At 40.3% G+C, this 18,982-nt stretch overlaps 1 protein-coding gene across 1 annotated transcript in view; it reads right to left on the bottom strand.

Annotated features, from left to right (window-relative positions):
- The window catches only part of FMNL2 (formin like 2), a 330,367-nt gene that overhangs the window by 143,019 nt on the left and 168,366 nt on the right, over window positions 1–18,982 (bottom strand). The window contains 1 exon segment of the mRNA XM_005671848.3: window positions 1,125–1,208. Coding sequence (XP_005671905.2) covers window positions 1,125–1,208 — 84 coding nt within the window.

Raw genomic sequence — 18,982 nt, 5'->3', positions numbered from 1 at the left:
AACCACACTGAAGACACTCATGGCACAAAATAAAAGAGCTAATATTTAATATACAAAGCCTATCTTGACTTCAGAAGGTGAGCCTTCTAAGCTTAAAACAACTAGCCTATAATTAGGTCCAGAGCAAAATCTTCCCCTCAAAGTAATACCAATTACAATGGAATGAGGTAGAAACATATATACTGATGAATATAGTGATGAAAATATCAAGATGCAACAGAGTATGTGTGGGTATTCACAACTTATCTTTAAGAAATAAAACCAAAAAAGGAAAAAAGCTAGAAGAAGATTCTTCAGAGTCTTAACCAGTGGACCTCTAAAGTGTAAAATTTGGACAGTGGAGAGAAATGGAGAATTCCACTTTCATTTTATATTCCTCTGAAGAATCTGAATTTGTTATGAGTTAATGATAAAATATAAACACCTGGAGAATTGCTACAATATGAAATAATTTATCAGCCTAAGCAATGTTTCTTCTTAAACAATTCGCCTTCTTACATGGATATACATCAATATACATGCAAAGGAAAGCCAACTCAATTAGAGGACCTACATTATTCAACAAGTATAAACTGCTGGAGTTCCTGTCGTGGCTCAGTGGTTAACAAATCCGACTAGGAACCATGAGGTTGCGGGTTCGATTCCTGGCCTTACTCAGTGGGTTAACGATCTGGTGTTGGCGTGAGCTGTGGTGTAGGTTGCAGATGCGGCTCAGATCCCACGTTGCTGTGGCTCTGGTGCAGGCCGACAGCTACAGCTCTGATTCGACCCCTAGCCTGGAAACCTCCATATGCTGCAGGAGTGGCCCAAGAAATAGCAAAAAGACAAAAAAGAAAAGTATAAACTGCTATGCAAGGTAAATAGAGAAACAGCAGCTGAACAGGGCCTACTCACGTGACCAGATTTTCCAGAAAACTTAACTACAAAATGTTTGAAAATAAAGGAGAGAATTAATATAATGCAAAAATAAAATACCAGTTTCTAACTTTTCCTTTGGTCATAAGAAACAGGAAAGCAAGGATTTTCAAAACAAAAATCCACACATCTCCTTAAAAAAAGTCTGATATATTTAGGGAGGAAATCTGGTTCTCTTATTTCTTGAAAAAAGCATCAATATTTCTTACCTGATCGCAAATCAGTTCCCACTTTTTCTCATTGTCATACTGCCGCAGTAACCTGGCTTTGTCAGGGGGTAGGTTCATAGCATTCTGTAAGAAAAAAAAAGAGAACTATGTCACATTCCACAACAGACTGCAAATGGATAACTCCTGAGCAAACCAAAGAATACTACCATGGTTCTTTTAGGATTTTTCAGTTCCTAGCATCTGATTAAACAGAAGTGTCCTACACAAGTCATTTAAACATCAAACTGGTTGAATGGGAGGAGACAGACTGCCAGTCATATGCTGGAACACAGGTGGCCTCCTCTGAACTAGAGAGAATTTGCACTTCAGCAAAGGTAATTCATTATTTCTTCACTTAATAGCAGCCACCTCCCGCCTTAAAAAAAAAAAAAAAAAGCACAAAACAAAACAAACGAAAAAAACCAAGGCGGCCCTAAAAAGGAAAAAAAAAAAAAAAAAAAAAGATAGCAGGCTCCCAGTCGACTCAACAAAAGGTCAGAGGTTATTGTTGAGAAGATATTGTCCTGATCTTTTTCCAAAGCATAAGTGTCTTTAATTTTGGACAGTGGGAACTTAGTTTTGTTATACTCTTCCTTAAATTTGTTTAGAAATAACAAATGAGTAATGGAAAAGACCTCAAAAGACCATGTGCCAGTTTCCTGCCACCAGGGGCCTATTGCAATGTCCTTTGCTTCCCTGGCCACCCCAGACTGACAGCATAGATGCTCTGTTTCCAGGACATTTTTTTTTTTTCTAGTAGACTTTTAAAAAATTGAAAATAGTGGATATACAATGTTATGTTAGTTTCAGGTATACTATATATATGATTTGACGTTTGCACGCATTATGAAATGATCACAGTAAGTCTAGTAACCACCTCTCCCTACAAAGTTATTACAATATTGTTGACCCTATTCCTTATGCTATATATTACAACCCCATGACATTATTATATAACTGGAGGTTTGTACTCCTGATTCCTTTTTAAAGCACGACAGCCCCACCAGACAAAGAACAGACAACACCAAAAGCAAACTCAATGAACAAAACCAACTGGTGGATAACATCATCTTTCACTCACTTTGACAGACAACTATGAGTAAAAGAACAGATGAAAAAGAAGAAAACAATGCAATCAGTTTCTGTCCCCTCTGTGAGATGACAGCAATCCTTTAGGACATACATTAACATCAGCAACCACAATTCTCAGTTTAGCTATATTGATTTATGAAGTTGGGTTTACAGTGAGAAACTGACCAGGAGCTAAAAGAGATTATCTAGACATGGGTACTCACAAAACCCGCCTCTGTCGATACAGCACACCTTCTCTAGTGTTGATTGTGGATTTTTCCAGGTACATACACAACTAACTAAGTAAACGTCCCCAAATAACCAATCATCCACATTTTAAAGATACTAGGCTTGGGTGTGAAGTGAGATATTGGGGCACAGAACATGGCAAAGTGAGAGAGCCCCAGAAGGGATGCGTATCTGCTCCTTGGCCTCCCTCAAGTTCCCAGGCTCTAAACAACTGCGCTAAGGAACCAGTCAATGTCTCACATGTATCCACTATCCTGTTCAACCCCTTGTATCAACTCTAAATCATACTTAACTCACAATAAACAGTACTCGGCTCATAGAGAAACGGTTCCCCTTGCCACAGTTTACTGTTCCATGTCATTCAGTGAAACCACATTTAACGGAGACAAGGGTGGGTGAGGTATTCTGACTTAATAGCAGAGAAATAACCTTTAATGATTTTGATTGAAATAACTCAAGCATTTTCCCTAAGACTCAATCTAGCATCCAGACTGGTATGCCTCAGTAGGTAGTAGATCTATACCACTTCCTAATCTGCATGTAATAATCGGCCTTCAGAATATTAAATTTTTAATTACCCCCAAAGCTGACAACATAATTAGAAGAGCTTTGGGCTTCAGAGTTTTCAAAGATATTTCAGAGAAGCCAGGGCTTCTCCATAAAAATGTCTAAAACGGGAAAAGATGTTTTCATATGGCCGATCTCCATGGAAGAGCTACTTGAAAAACTGTAATAGAACATAACTGCTTGCATTTACTTGTAATTACAATTTTACGATGTTCAACAACGAGCCCAACAAGGCAAAGGAGAATTCCGTGTATGTTTTTCTGAGGGAGGCCAATGTTATTGACCATTAAATAACCAGCCCATCACTGCTTATTTGCACCCAAGAGATGGATTATTTCCTCTTTAAACTTATTTTGACCCACATCTTAGTGCCCCTGGGTGTGATTATGCATAAATAAGAACAATTAAGATTATAAGGTAGGTTAAATCAGTTTTTTTCCAAGTCTTTATTAATCTCTCATGATATAAAGGGGATAAGACAAAGAAAGCTTGAACTCCTACAAGGTGCCAAGCACTGTGTGAGGCACTCTGCATACATATCTAATCTTCACAACAAGCCCATGGGCCAGACATAATTTTCCTTACTTTACAAATAGGGAAAATAGGCCTAGGAGTGCCTGCTCTAGGTTGGACAGCTTTGCAGAAGAAAACAGGACCTACACATACTCTGTCAGACTCCAAGAACACTAAGAATGCCTCCACGCTTTCTTTTCTTTTTGGCAGCAAAGTAAAATGGCAAATCACTGACTTTCTGTTCGTACTCCACAAGATACTCCTGCAGAAGCAGTCTGCAAACTCTGCTATGGAAATCAGATGCAGGCTCAGTTATTATTACAAAGAGAAAGCCAAGATGCTCCTTTCTGGATCAACTTTTATTTTAATAAAACAGTCTTTCATTCAAATGTTTACAAAGCATTGCCCTTATATAAGCACCATGTTCCAAGGCACCATGGGGAAACACACAGATACAGTCTCCACGAAGCCTCATATTATGGTAAGAGAGAAAGATGAAACCAGCTAAGCTTCCCAAACTCTGCTAGGTTTTGACAGAGATGATGAGAAGGCAACTTTAGATTGGACGATCCGGAAAGACCTCTCAAAGAAAAATCAAGTTTAGTCCTAAAAATGAGAAAGGGTGAGCCAGGTGAAGAGTGGATGGCAGGATTCAGGGCAGAGAAAACAGGGAAAAGATGCTAAGGCAGGAAACAGCTGGGCACATCAAAGAGCTGAAAGTGAGTCAATGTGGCTGGAGAGACAGTAAAGGAGAGGGAATGAGGAAAAGATAATACTGGAGAGGTGAGTCAAGGCTATGTCATGCCCAGCCATGTCGGCTGGGTAAATACTTTTCCTTTCATCTCAAGTGCAATGGGAAACCAGTGAAGGCTTGCAAGCATGAGATGACATCATCAGGTTATGTTTTATAAAGATGACTGTGGGTGCTATGTGGAGAACTGATTAGAAACAGCAAAAGTGGAAGCAGGGAGGCCAGAGCAGTAGCTAAATGAATGGTGGTGGTTTGGACAGGAGGATGGCACAGCAGCTGAAGCAGGTGGATAGATTTCAGAACAGGAAGTGAAACTGGGTAGATTTACAGGCTGAGGGAGGATGTCAAGAATTCATAGCTTGCTTCTCCCTTGAGTCGCTAAGTAAATGGTGGTCTACTTAATGAGAGGGGTACACTGCAAAGGGGGCACAGATCGGGAGGAGGGAGTGAAGAGTAAGATTTCTAAATGGCCCTGTTTAGGTCAAGACGGCTATGAGATCCAAGAAAACAGTCAAGCAGGCTGGCAGGTACACAATCCTGGAGCTCAGAAGAAAGGTCTGTATCTTTCTGAATGTGAAGAGTCTTAAGAAGTCTTTAAGCCTGTTGACTAATTACTGCCAGAGAAGTTATTCAGGATCAATACATCGAGACTAAAATTGCACTTGGCAAACATTCACCAAGCATCTAAAATAACCCCTTCCACGGGTGGGCCTCTGAGCAGTTCAGGCGTACCTTGCCCCCGTTTAGTAATTCTACAGGAAAGCAGCTCCATTTAAAATCAGACCCTCCACAGACGCCTGGCCAAAGTTCAGGGATGTTGTGATTAGCTGGCACTAACTGCCCTAGACTTTTTTAGAGTCAACTCATTCCTTCTGTACTGTGTAGGGCAGGACTCAGGAGTCTAAACTAAATGTTTGTTTGTGTAGCTAAGTCCTAAGAGCCCAAGCTTTTTTCTGAGGAAAATATTGGCTCTCTCTTCAGGCCCCTTTACTGCCTCTAGAAAAATGGACTGCCCTTCTATTTGGCTGAAAATGTACAATTTCCAAGATGTCCTAACAGCAACAACACCAGCTCATCCACACTTAGACAAAGGGCCATCCTTCCCTTTCCTTCCCCCACAGATTCATCCAGTATGTACTAGGCTTTGACTGGGTGCCAGCACATCTGCACTGCAGGCCTGGGAGAGAATTTAATACGAAGTTGCTGCTCTCAGGTACATGCCAAAGGGCCACAAGAAGACATACGATGCTTGAATTGAAAAGAAAGTAAATGTTAATTATTTACTTTCTAGATTGTATGAGTTCCTAGCTCAAATAAATTAGATCATTCAAGAGCATTTATTTCTGTATAGAATGTCCCTTTTTCTTTCCCTTTTTTTTTGGGGGGGGTCTTTTTAGGGCCACACCTGTGGCACATGGAGGTTCCCAGGCTAGGGGTCGAATCGGAGCTGCAGCTGCCAGACTACCCACAGCTACAACAACACAGGATCCGAGCTGCATCTGTGACCTACACCACAGCTCATAGCAAAGCTGGATCCTCAATCCTCAGAGTGAGGCCAGGGATCAAACCCTCGTCCTCGTGGGTACTAGTCAAGTTCGTTACCACTGAGCCATGATGGGAACTCCCACCTTTCTTTCAACATGCCGATCTTTAAAAATCAGCTCAGGTATCATTTATCATTAGAACCTTCCCACAACTACTCCAAGAAGACACACCATCTCATGCTCTGAAGGGCTACATACGTTCCTCCTTTACAGCACAGCACACCCTGTAGCCTAACCACCTGTTTGCCTAAAATCCCTCCCAGAGTAAGTACTTTAAGGACAATTTCTCTTGTTCATCTCCACTGTCAGGCACAGTATCTGGCAAACAGTAAGCACTAAGCAGGTTGCTAACTAAAGGAAAACACAGTCCTACTGTTCAGTCTGAAATTACTGGTTTATATCTATGCTTCACTTACTAACAAAGCCTACACACTAAAGAGCATTTGTTTCTCATAAAAACCTTCATCAGTGACAATGCCTATGACTTACAAGTAGTGATCTTCCAAATAGGAATTCATGGTGGAAAAATCTTTAAGTTCAATTCTAGCAACATTTCCTTGAAAAGAGAAGTATTTTAGGCATTCTTTTGCCACAGATAATAAACCACGGAAGTTGAACTTTCTTTTGTTCTTGTTGCCAGTAAAGTCAAATCAGTATCAACTGTAATAATTAGGCCAATCCAAGAGGTAGTCACCTTTATGGTCTATATGCTGGCTTTATCCTTATCTATGCAATCTTACCCTTTATTTATGTACTTGTTTATTTATTTATTTTGCTTCAGGGCTGCACCTGCGGCATATGGAGGTTTCCAGGCTAGGGGTACAATCGGAGCTGTAGCCGCCAGCCTACGCCACAGTCACATCAAGTCGGGATCCGAGCCGTGTCTTCAACCCACACCACAACTCATGGCAATGCCGGATCCTTAACCTGCTGAGCGAGGCCAGGGATCCAACCCACAACCTCATGGCTACTAGTCAGATTCGTTTCCATTGCGCCACAACAGGAACTCCAATCTTACCCTCATTTTAAAGCTACTTTCCACCTCGGTACCTTTTAAATACAGAAGGTTTAATGACTAGAAAACAATAGGATCCTTCGTGGTCTGTATTCTGGTTTTATCCTTACCTACACAATTTTATCTTGTTTTTAAAGGCGCTTTTCCTTCCAGAATCTTTTTAAAACAGAAGGCTTAATGACTAACAATGGGATATGCAAGTTTGGGGTACTTCATGGAGAAATTAATTATGGTTAGTAAGTCTATGAGACCATGATGGAAGATAACATAAAAAAGGTAATGTGTGTATGTATGTATGACTCAGTCACTTTTCTCTACAGCAGAAATTGGCACAACACTGTAAACCAACTATACGACAGAACACTGTAAACCAGTTATAATGAAAAAAATAAAGATTATAAAATTTTAAAAAATAAACCAACTATACTTTACTAAGAAACTAAAAATTTAAAAAGAAAAGAGTCTAAGACTCCGTGCATTAAAAGTGACATAGATTATGATATACGACACAGAGCAGAATGAAGGTACCTAAATCTTTCTGAACCAAATAAACCTGTGCCCTAGAAATAGTTTTCTGGTTTCAGCTCTTGCCTTGGTTCATGGAAACAATAAAAACTTGCAAAATATCTTTTACCCTGATACCCTCAAGGCTCCTACTGAAAAACCCACACCAATATGGAGACACAGTAATGAAAGTGAAATCATATCTAATATACCTTATGTAATAGACCTTTGTTCTTATAATCTCTAAATTAAAGCTTTCAAGTATAAGGTCACCCGATTCTACAACAGAAACTCTCCTATTACACAACCACCTGCCGAGAAAGAAGGACACGGGCTTTACAAGTGGTGTTGCTGATGGAAGCAGGGGAAAGATGTCACGAGAGAAAGAGTTTAGGCAGTTATGAAGAGTTCTTGAATGATAAAGGTAAAAATGCTTTATAGGACACTCTAAGGATGGAGCCATTCCTTTTTTTTTTCTTTTTAATTAATGTGTGGTAAAAAACACATAATATAAAATTTGTCTTTTTTAAACCATGTTGGACAGTCTTGTAGTGTTAACTACATTTGCAGCATCATTTAGCAGATCTCTACAACTCATCCTGCAAAACTGAAACTTGGTACCCACTGAACAGTAATTTTCATTTCCCCTCTCCCCAAAATCATTACTTTTTGCTACAAAAAGCATGGAAATGTGATGGATTCCAACTGGATGGTTGGACAGCAGAATCAATAACTGCATTTAGGGAGTTCCCTTCGTGGCTCAGCAGTTAACGAACCTGATTAGAATCCGTGAGGATGCAGGTTCCATCCCTGGCCTCGCTCAGTGGGTTAAGGATCTGACATTGCTGTGGCTGTGGTGTAGGCCGGCAGCTGTAGCTTTGATTCGACCCCTAGCCTAGGAACCTCCATATGCCGTGGGTGCAGCCCTAAAAAGCAAAAAAAGCAAAACAAACAAAAAAGAATTGCATTTAGTGCGGTAACAGGTAGCAGGGACTTACTTGCGCCCTGGACTAGACTTGCTGGATTCCATCCCTGACTTCACCACCCATTCTTAGTGATCTTGGGCCACATGACTTGAATCAAAAAGCAAATCTCAAGTTGAAAAAGCCAGTAAATGAAATTCAAAATTGAAGGTCAGCACCCAATCAGAATCAAAACTAAGGGTCAAAACAACAAGATGTACCATTTATTGATGGTCTGATACATCTCAGGCACTTAGGCTCTTTGCATTTATTATTCAATTTAATCTGCTTTTAAATCCTAACAAGCAGGTATTATCTTCTCCATTTGACAGAGAAGGAAACTAAAGGACAGGGAGGTTAAGCAGCTCTTCCACGCATGAGAGAGATGGCAAATCCATGACTCAAAAGAGAGGTCTCATGATCTCCTGCTTTCAATGACATATAAACTATAATGTTTCTAAAATATGACTTGCGTGAAGCAATCCAACCATTCTACTGGAAGAACCAGAGACATACTCAAGGGCAGGGTTAAAATGCTCATATTTATCGATATTTTTAATAAGCTATTAACATTTTCAGGCAAAACAGTGTCGTTTTAACTGAATTCTTCAATTTCTTTAAAAATATAAACTAGAACCTCCCCCCCCAAAAAAAGTTACAGGATCAAATCTATAGATAGCCAGGTACTGTGTCAATTCAACAAATACTTAATGAACCCTGTTAAATCTCAAAAGAAGGCAGAGATACAAATATGAAGTAAACTCAGGCTTTGATGATGCATAAGGACAGAAGATAAATACAACAATACACAAATGAACATGTTATATAACCAAACCACAGAGAAATAGCTGTTACTTTTTTGTTAAGAAAAGCGAGAAATGCTATCTATGGACCAGGCTGAGATGTGTGAGGAAAGCATTAAGAATGGCATTTAATAGCTCAATATGTTTTTTAATATTTGGGCTCTGGAGACAGGTCACCTGGCTTGCCATCCTGATTCCACCACTCGTTTATACAGTGTCATCTTAGGTACATTCTTGAAATTAAACCTCATTTTCCTCACCTGGAAAAAAATGGAAATGATGGTGGTGATCCTGATGAGGATGAAGATGATGGTGGTAATGACATTACCTGCCTCATGGAGACTGAGAAAAATGCAACCGAAAAATGCCCATAGTTAACACAGAGCAAGTACATGAATAGCACGCACTATGTTAGATCTTATTCTTCTCATTATTTTAGGTGAACAGAGACATGCATATAGTGCGACAAGAGGTATGAACACAGGAGAAGGCAGAAGACCATGAACCACTCAGAGTAAATCAGAGGGTCAAAGAGTGGGTCCTGTGACAGCAAATTAGAAAGCAGGGCCCCAGACACGAGAGCTGAGAATTTCCAAGTCATCGGACAGGCAGTCCTGAGTCATCAGCAGAGAAATATCTAAGAAAAGCCAGCCTTAGGAGCCCTCAAATCACAATAGGTAAAGAGGTGTCCCTTCTCTGGTAATTTTTCCCAGATTGCCATTTTTCCTTATACCATTACTGTGACATCAAGTTGAATCACTTGATACTGAATAATGCACCAAACCTCCTATGAATTTACTTCAAACTGCAACATCTGGGAGTTCCCGCTGCGGCGCGTCAGGATTGACAGCATCTCTGGAGTGCTGGGATGCAAGTTCAATCCCCAGCCTGGCACAGTGGGTTAAAAATCCAGCACTGCTGCAGCATAGTTCACAACTGCGGCTCAAATCTGATCCCTGGCCTGGGAACTCCATATGCCACAGGGCGGCCAAAAAAGGAGGAAAAAAAATTGCAATATCTGAGGCAGGAGGAGGGCTGCTGCAAATTCAAGACATGACCTGTCTCTCCATTCAACGAACTTCAATGCCATTTCCTTCCACGAACTCTGTTCTCGTTCCAACCAACTACCTGACATCCTAAATTTTAATATCCTCCTAGCCCAGAGGATGCTGCTGAAATACAGTCAGCTTCTTTCCTGGCACAGGACTCAGGCAGGCAGCCAAGTAGTTCCCCAAAGCAAACCATCAGTCAGCCATCTTTCATTGTCACTTGTTATTTTGATTTGATCATTGAGGGTACTGATTACCATTCACTTGCCAGTGAAAGCCCACTAGGAGGAACCAGGCTGCTCCCTGATCTAGTTACGTCTTCAAAATAAAACCAGACTGAAAAGCTGTCCTTTCTGGGGAACTTGTGAGAGTGAGATGTCTCTCTAATCTTCCATTCACAATTTCAGTAACAGCCTGTTTTCTTGGAAGGCTTTCTTTAAGGACTGAACTAAATACAAAGGACTCCTCTGCAACTTTATTTTTATAATCTAAAATGTACAGAGCTGGAAGGGATGCTTGTGATATTTTAGTCCCATTCTGTTTTCTCTTTCAGACAGACTCAAAAAAATGAAAGCAGCAGAGCCTCCTTGCCTGCCCGCCTGCATCGCTCGCAAGCATCCTATCTTAATAAATCTATTTCTTGCCTATCACTTTGTCTCTCGTAGAATTCCTTCTGCATGGAGGCACAAAGGACTTGAACCTCAGTAAGTCCAGACACCAGAACTAAAACCCCCAACAAATGGAAGAACTACTTGATGAAGCATTCTTCATTCCAAGAAGGAGGAGGGCCACTACACCAGCTTTGAGAAACAATGCAAACTTGCCTTTACCCTGATCTTATCTACAGCCCCATTTCTACTCCCCAAAGTACAAAATCACCTCCTAATCCCTTTCAAGAGGGACACAGTCTGTAAGGCATTAGTCTGCTGTGGCCCCCTTTACCTAGCAAAGCAATAAAGCTTATCTTTTCCTCTTTCGCCCCCACTTCCAAAAAAAGAAAGCAATGTTCAAGTTCATGTAACTGGTTATTACATAGAGATAGAAAAAGAATCTAGGCCAACATGTCTTCTATTCTTTTTCCATGATCATGAAAGAAAGCCCACTGACATCTATCGTGTGTGTGTGGGCTCATGTACACACAGAGGCACACATGTATTTTAGACATCAGATAATGAATGCAGTTATTAGCACAAAATCCTGCACACAGCAAGCACTACATGCTTGACATTGTTACTCTTGTTACTGGCATTGTAAGGAATACACGGAATTACTATTATGCACCCCTCCTACTTTCCTGACTATACAAGTTTTTCTTATACCATCATAAGAAGTCCCAGCACGTACCTCTGTCCATCATTCCTCTTTGACTCAAGGCTTTATATTCAGAGAACAATTCATTTTGTTTGTAAAATTACAAATCTCTAGAAACTTAAAACGCTCGTTTTTACCAGTGAGCACCAACTAAAACAATAAACGTCCCAAAGTTACTTGAAAATGATCTACTGTTTTAAATTAATCACATTTTCTCTAACTTTGGCAAGCTGGAATAAGGTATTGATTGTAAATATGTTTATGCTTATATTATTTACACTTAATTGCAAGGCCAGAGTACCATCCATTGGGGTGAAGTAGGTAGAAGAGCCCATGTTCTCTACTACAAGATAGAAGGGCACAGCTACAGTAATCTGGGCCAAGTTTTCTCAGAGCCCATCTTTCTGCTACTCCCTACATCACTAGCGTAAGTGACTCAACACCCGATAGATACCAAAGCCACACTTCCCTCTTCTGGCCAGCAAGTGGACTCCTGAAATACAGATTCTAAGCATGTTCAAAAACAAAGGGAATAATGGAAAGAAACACTCATTCGATCTCTTTCAAAACCTCATATCTGATTTCCATTAAGGACCTGATGCCCAATTCCTTGACATGCTCTGGAACTCAAAACAGTTCTTTGCCACCTGTCTGCCAACAACACTGTCTACCTGTACACATTTGTGTCTTTGGATGGAGAGTTACATGCTTAAGATACCAGAAACAGCTCCATGGGCAACCAGGTGACAATTCTAAGAGCAAATAAAGTCAAGGGCTGGGCTTGCTGGCAAAATCCAGGAAAAGATTTATTAATCTATTGATAAATATCAATATTCTATGGCATAACATTCTTTAGAGTAAAAACATTTTGAAAACTGAAGATACCACACTCGAATTAATTACAACATACTATAAATTCTACCACAATCAAGCTGTAAGACGTGATGTCTATTACCTGATGATCTGCATCAGGTACATTTTTCACCTTACCCAATTCCCCTGCAACTCTGACCACCTTCTCCCTACCCTTTTTGCAGCAACAAGCTGCCATTTCCCTCCTTGGATCAGTAGGGTCACCATTGGTCTCTTCTCCCCTCTCAGGGTAATTACTCTGGAAAAGATGACTGAACCTGGGTTCCATAGTCAAGAGTGGCCCAACTTACTGCCTCTCACTCTTCAATTTCATGATGAGGACAATCGAAGGAAAAAACAGTTTATGCTCAACTAACATCAGATCTTCTGAGACAGCAGGAGAAATAGTACGCTCTGACTTGAAGATTTCTGCCACAACTGTGACCAAAAATTACAACCTCAAATCAATAGCTCCTCCTGTGTAAACACACAACCTCAAGGGCAAACTTGCTGTCATAGAGCAACAGCCCCCAAAGATATCCTCATCCTAATCCCCCAAACCTGTGAAAACTCCTTTACATATTAAGGTGGGATTTGTAGGTGAGATTTAGAACACTGAGATTGGGAGACTACCCTCATCTATCTGGGTGGTACCAATGTAAGTAATCACAAAAAGTCCAAAAGTAAAAGAATAATAATCTTGTTTAAAAATGGAGCTTGGTAAAAAAAAAATAGAGAGAGAGAGAAATTGGAACCCTTGTACATTATTGTTCAGAATGTAAAACAGTGCAGCAGTTGTGGAAAACAATGTGGTGATTCTTCAAAAAGTTAAACATAGGATTAACAGCTAACCCCACAACTGCCCTCCTAAGTATACATCCAAAATAATCAAAACGAGAAACACAGATACCTGTACACTGATATTTATAGTAGCATCATTCACAATAACCAAGAGGTGGAAACAATCCAAGTGTCCATCAACAGATGAATGGCTAAACAAACACAGCTTATTATACAAAAGAGTATTATTCAGCTCAAAAAGGAATGATGTTCTGATACATATGATAACATGAATGAACCTTGAAAACATATTCAAGTGAAAGAAGCCGGACACAAAAGGTCAAATACTGTGTGATTCTATTCATATGAAAGATCTAGAGTAGGCAAAAGAGAGACAAAAAAGATTAGAATTTATCAGTAGCTGCAGGAAGTGTGGAATGGGAATGATTGTTTAATGAGTACAGAGTTTAATGGAGTGATAATCAATTTTAGACATTAGGTAGTGGTGATAGTTGCATGACATTGTAAATTACTTAATGTCACTGCATTGTACACTTAAAAATGGTTAAATGGTAAACTTCACAGCATGGATATTAAACCACCATTTTTAAAGATACTTTTTTAAAAAAGTAGAAGGCAGCAGAACTGAGTCAGAGAGGAGATGTCAGAGCGATACAACACGAAGGACTTGACCAGCCAATGCTGGCTTTGAAGATGAAGGGTCCATAAGCCAAGGAGTGTGGGCAGCCTCTAGAAGCTGGAAAGGGCAAAGAAACAGACTGTCCCTTAGAACTCCTAGAAATAGAGCCCTGTCAAAGGGCTTAATTTTCACCCAGTAAGACCCCTGACCAATTCTAACCTACAGAAGTGGAAGAGAATTAAACTGAGTTGTTTTAAGCCACTAAGTCCATGGTAACCTGTTACAGAAGCAATAGAAAACTAATACTCAGGCTGACCCTACTTTGCTTCCCCAATGCACACTTCCCTCTTTCTGCAATGCCAAATCCCAAAAGGTTCATATCACAGCCACACAAGCTGTGTTTAAATAAACTAAAGATATTGCCCCTCCAAGATCTTTTACCTTGTTTTTTTTTTTTTTTTTTTGCCTTTTCTAGGGCCGCTCCCACGGCATATGGAGGTTCCCAGGCTAGGGGTCGAATCGGAGCTGTAGCCGCTGGCCTACACCACAGCCACAGCAATGCAGGATCCAAGCCGTGTCTGCAACTGACACCACAGCTCACGGCAACGCCGGATCCTTAACACACTGAGCAAGGCTAGGGATCGAACCTGCAACCTTATGGTTCCTAGTCAGATTTGTTAACCACTGCACCACGATAGGAACTCCTCTTTTACCTTCTTTTTAACAAGTAAGACTGGAGTTTCTGTCGTGGCTCAGGAGGTTAAGAAACTGACATAGTGTACATGAGGATGCAGGTTCAATCCTTGGCCTCACTCAGTGGGTTAAGGATGCAGCATTGCCACAAGCTGTGGCATAGGCCACAGATGTGGCTCTGATCCAGTATTGCTGTGGCTGCAGTGAAGGTCTCAGCTGCAGCTTCGACTGGACCCCAGGCCCAAAAATTTCCATATGCCACAACTATGGGTGTCCAAAAAAAAAGAAATGAGGGCCACAAACGAAGTGTCAGACTTAGCCATCATCCATTTGCAGGCAGTTATTAAATATTACAGAATTACTACTAACTACTTTAAAAAAAAAGAATATATATGTGTATGCATGTATATATGTATATATATGTATACGTACATATACATATATTACAAATATGCGTGTGTGCATACACATTGAAAAGGTCCAGAGTGAATCTTCTCCTCTCATCTTCTAGCTGGTACCTGATCTGCTCATCTTACAGCCTCCACTCCATCTTTCTCCTCCACCAAAACCTCCACCTGGTCTCCCATATACCATGCTTAGAGCTGCCTTTTCTACTTATCTCTAGTACTACAGTTCACCCTTGAGCAACACAGTGTTAAGTGGGGGACCAAGCTTCCCCATAGACAAAAATCCATGTGTAACTTATAGCTGGCCCTCCACATTCATGGTTCTGCACCCATGGATTCAACCAAATGCAGGTTATATAATTCTGTAGTATCTACTATGAAAAAAATGTGCATATAAGTGGATTTGCACAGTTCAAACCCGTATTGTTCAAGGGTCAACTAATCTTGTTTTGGGGACCAAGCATGATCATGTGTGTTGTTCTACCATTTCGCTTGTGTAGGTTTTTTTCTCCAGTGAGGGAAAGTTTGCTGATATACTTCTCTATCTCCTATAGTACTTACGACATGAGCAGACACATACATAAAGCATTTAATAAACATTCATGAGTTAAGTAAACACCCCCAAAGTACTAGCCAAACCTTCTGATGTTTGATATATGGTAATTTAGATTTTATACATGCAATGCAAAATAACTATGACATTAAGTAGTAGATTATTAAACAGGTGAACTAAATCATATATTATAAATACATACCCTCAGATACCTGGGTAAGAAATATCTCTCACTTGGGGGTAGGTTTTCAATCTTTGCTATTTCTATCTAAGAGAGTATTAACTTTCATGTGAAATAAGAATTTATTCTTTGGTTCCTTCCTTCCTTTCTTTCTCTTTCTTTCTTTTTTGTCTTTTTAGGGCCAAACCCAAAGCATATGGATGTTCCCAGGCTAGGGGTTAAACTGGAGCTGCAGGTGCCAGCCTATGCCACAGCCACAGCAATGTGAGATCTGAGCCACATGTGCAACCTACACCAGATCCTTAACCCACTGAGAGGGACCAGGGATCCAACTGGCATCCTCAAGGATACTAGTCAGGTTCATTACGACTGAGCCACAGGAACTCCTGACTTATTCTTGGTTTTATATTTTTATAAGAAGTGATGTGTCCTAGACATAAAGTGCTACCTAAGCGTATGATCTGGTCTCTGTCTAAAAGGAGGAAGAATGGTCACATTTGCACTGCATGCATCAGGCAAACCAACAAGAACAAAATATCTTCTGGGGAAAGCAAACACCTTATTTACAGACGATGGATTTCTGGGCAGCAGGCACCAGGGTGTGCACTTTTCAATTTTAAGTGCTAGGCTTGGCTGTGTGCAAGAAAAAGGGAATGAGAAAGCACACAAGCAAGAGAGAGATGAAAAACAGAGGGGTGGGGGGGGCAGGAGTGGGGAGGATCGGACTGTATTGATTCCCTGTGCTTCTCAGCTGGGTAAACTACAACAGTAGGCCTGGGGGACATGACCCTGGCCACTGAACTCCGTACACCCACTCAATATGTTCTGGATGTAAACACTTTTCTGTTTCCTACAAAGCAGTGTTATGCTTCTCCAAGAGAGCCATAAGTATTTGGACAAATGCCCAAATATGACAGTGGCCATTTAACCTTTGCATTCCTACATTCTGTAAGAACTCTACTGTCCTAACTCGAGATTAAACCATACCCAAGTCATCGTGAACCAATTCATGATTTAATTATCCTATGGCAAATTAAACCTCAAGTTCAAGTCCTGAGGATTCCCGGGATAATGCAATACAATTTATCCAGCAATCTTCACCCAAAGAGTTTGCCAACCTCAAGTTGAGCCTCTGATTAGGATCTGTCTTCTTCCAATGCAACTCCACATGAACTTCAGTGTAAATGAACCACTGCCAGATAGTAAGCTTTAAGGAGAAGTGACGGTCAACAGAACTTATAATCTGTGACTTGAAGAACTACCTTGTACTTACTTTACTTCCTAAATGAATCTTTAAAACCTGGTCCTATTATGCAGCCCACCACACATGTTCCTACCTCAGGGAGCCTGTGGGCCTGCATCAGCATGGTGTCCCATCTTTGCCAGTGGACCTGCTGACAAATAGCTCCATTCATTCTCCCTTTCTCTTCTCTACGCATATATTTATAAATGGTAAGCACAATATATTCTCTGTTATTCCACATGGTTGGCCAATAAAGACACTGTTTACTAGAGAGGTTCCACACATACCATGCATGATTTTAAAGTGAATAGGACTTACCAAAATATATTAGCACAAAAGCCATATTATCATAACTTAATCTTTCTTTAATGACTGAAAAACCTCCAGGATTTTACCCTGTCTTTTGGTCATCCCTATAGATTACAATAATAAACTTTGTGGTTGGGATTACTGAGGCCTGGGTTCAAATTCCAATTACTAGCTGTTCATTTTGGCAAGTAAATTTCTCTGAGTATTGGCATCTTCTGAAAATGAGGACAAAAGAACCTCACCACAAAACAGGTGTTCCTTTCAAAGCAGGAGACATATGGACAGCAGTGTGCTGTCTTACAATGAGGCTGTGATGGGGCCAAAGATTCTCGCCTTCAGAGTGAAAGAAACAAAAAACCCACAGAACTTTAGTTCATATCCTAGAAGTAAAACTACCTGCTGTATGTTCACTGGAAGTCACTTAACTTTTTTTTAACTTTAGTTTCCTCACGTATAAAATGAGGATGCAGTCTACTCCAGGGTTATTTCCAGAGGCACCTGACAGAAGAGGCTTTATACAGAAGGAATGCTATGAAAACTGAAAATTCAATGAGGGAACATGTAAAATATGGCATTGAGTCCAGTGCTCAACATAGTAAGGGTCCAAGAAACTTGAAGCTCTGAGCACCAGAATCCAACACAACCAAATTCAGAAAGGGGTTGATGAAAGATGAGAGCATCTTACCTTCATTAACATTATGTTTCTGAGAGCGTCTCAACAGACATGCGTAAGAATTTCTGGCACCATAAAACAATGCATTTTAGCTAAGAGTCCAAATGATGAATTTAAAGAAGCAACGAAACTCAAAGTCCACTGACGCCACACAAGCCACTATACTGAATTCAAAGAGGTTTTTTGTTTGTTTGGGGGGATTTTGTTTGTTTTGTTTTGGCTGTGCCTGAGGCATGTGGAAGTTCCTGGGCCAGGGATCAAACCTGCACCACAGCAGTGACCCGTGCTGCTGCAGTGACAACACCAGGTCCTTACCCACTGCACCACAAGGGAACTCCCCACTTATTTTAATTGCATTATATTCCTTTCCATGACAACAAACCTTTGCCAAGTTGGCTTTCTTTTAGAAGCTGCTGTGACAGAAAGCAAGTCATGGGGGGAAAAAAACAAATTCAACAGGAAATGAGGGCAATGGTATCAAATCTGAACTCAAGGTTAGAGAAGTCATGCAGTGCTCAAACATATTTATACACAACTGTGTATTTTTTAAAAAAAGAATACAATGAAAGTATTTTTCTTTCATTTTTACATATAAGTATTTTTTGTAACAGCCACTAAGTTATTAGGGCATAAATACTTATTAAGCTACGTGGAATAAACAGTTATCAAATGGGAGCAGCTTGGGTATTCCTTTTGGCCTCGGACACCATGAAAAATTGCTGAAACATTAAGGGCACTGTGAACTGAGAAAGTGTGAAAACCTCTGGTCTAAATACATCCACCCTCTCCCCCATCACACCTGATTACAGCTTTCTGCAAGTATTCTGAAATAAAATGAATCTCTGTAAAGAATTTTAAACTTTCATCTTAAGCCATATATGAGAAGTTATTACAAGAATTGGGTGAGGCTAACTTGAGAAAAATAGACATACATATTTTTCAACTAGATCAATAAATTTTATCATAGAAAGAAATTTCTCTGGGGGTTTCAGATAAACAAAGTGTCACATAAAATGCAACACCCTAATTGCCCTGGTAAATAAACTTCACTTCAAAAAATTTTTTTTCTTTTTCCTTTTTTTGTCTTCTTAGGGCCGCACCCATGGCATATGGAAGTTCCCAGGCTAGGAGGTGAATCAGAGCTGCGACTGCCGGCCTACACCACAGCCCCAGCAATGCCAGATCCTT

The sequence above is a fragment of the Sus scrofa genome, chromosome 15, assembly GCF_000003025.6.
Source record: "Sus scrofa isolate TJ Tabasco breed Duroc chromosome 15, Sscrofa11.1, whole genome shotgun sequence".
NCBI lineage: Eukaryota > Metazoa > Chordata > Mammalia > Artiodactyla > Suidae > Sus > Sus scrofa.
The sequence above is the reverse complement of the archived record's forward strand: the minus strand, read 5'-3'. Positions and strand labels throughout refer to the sequence as shown.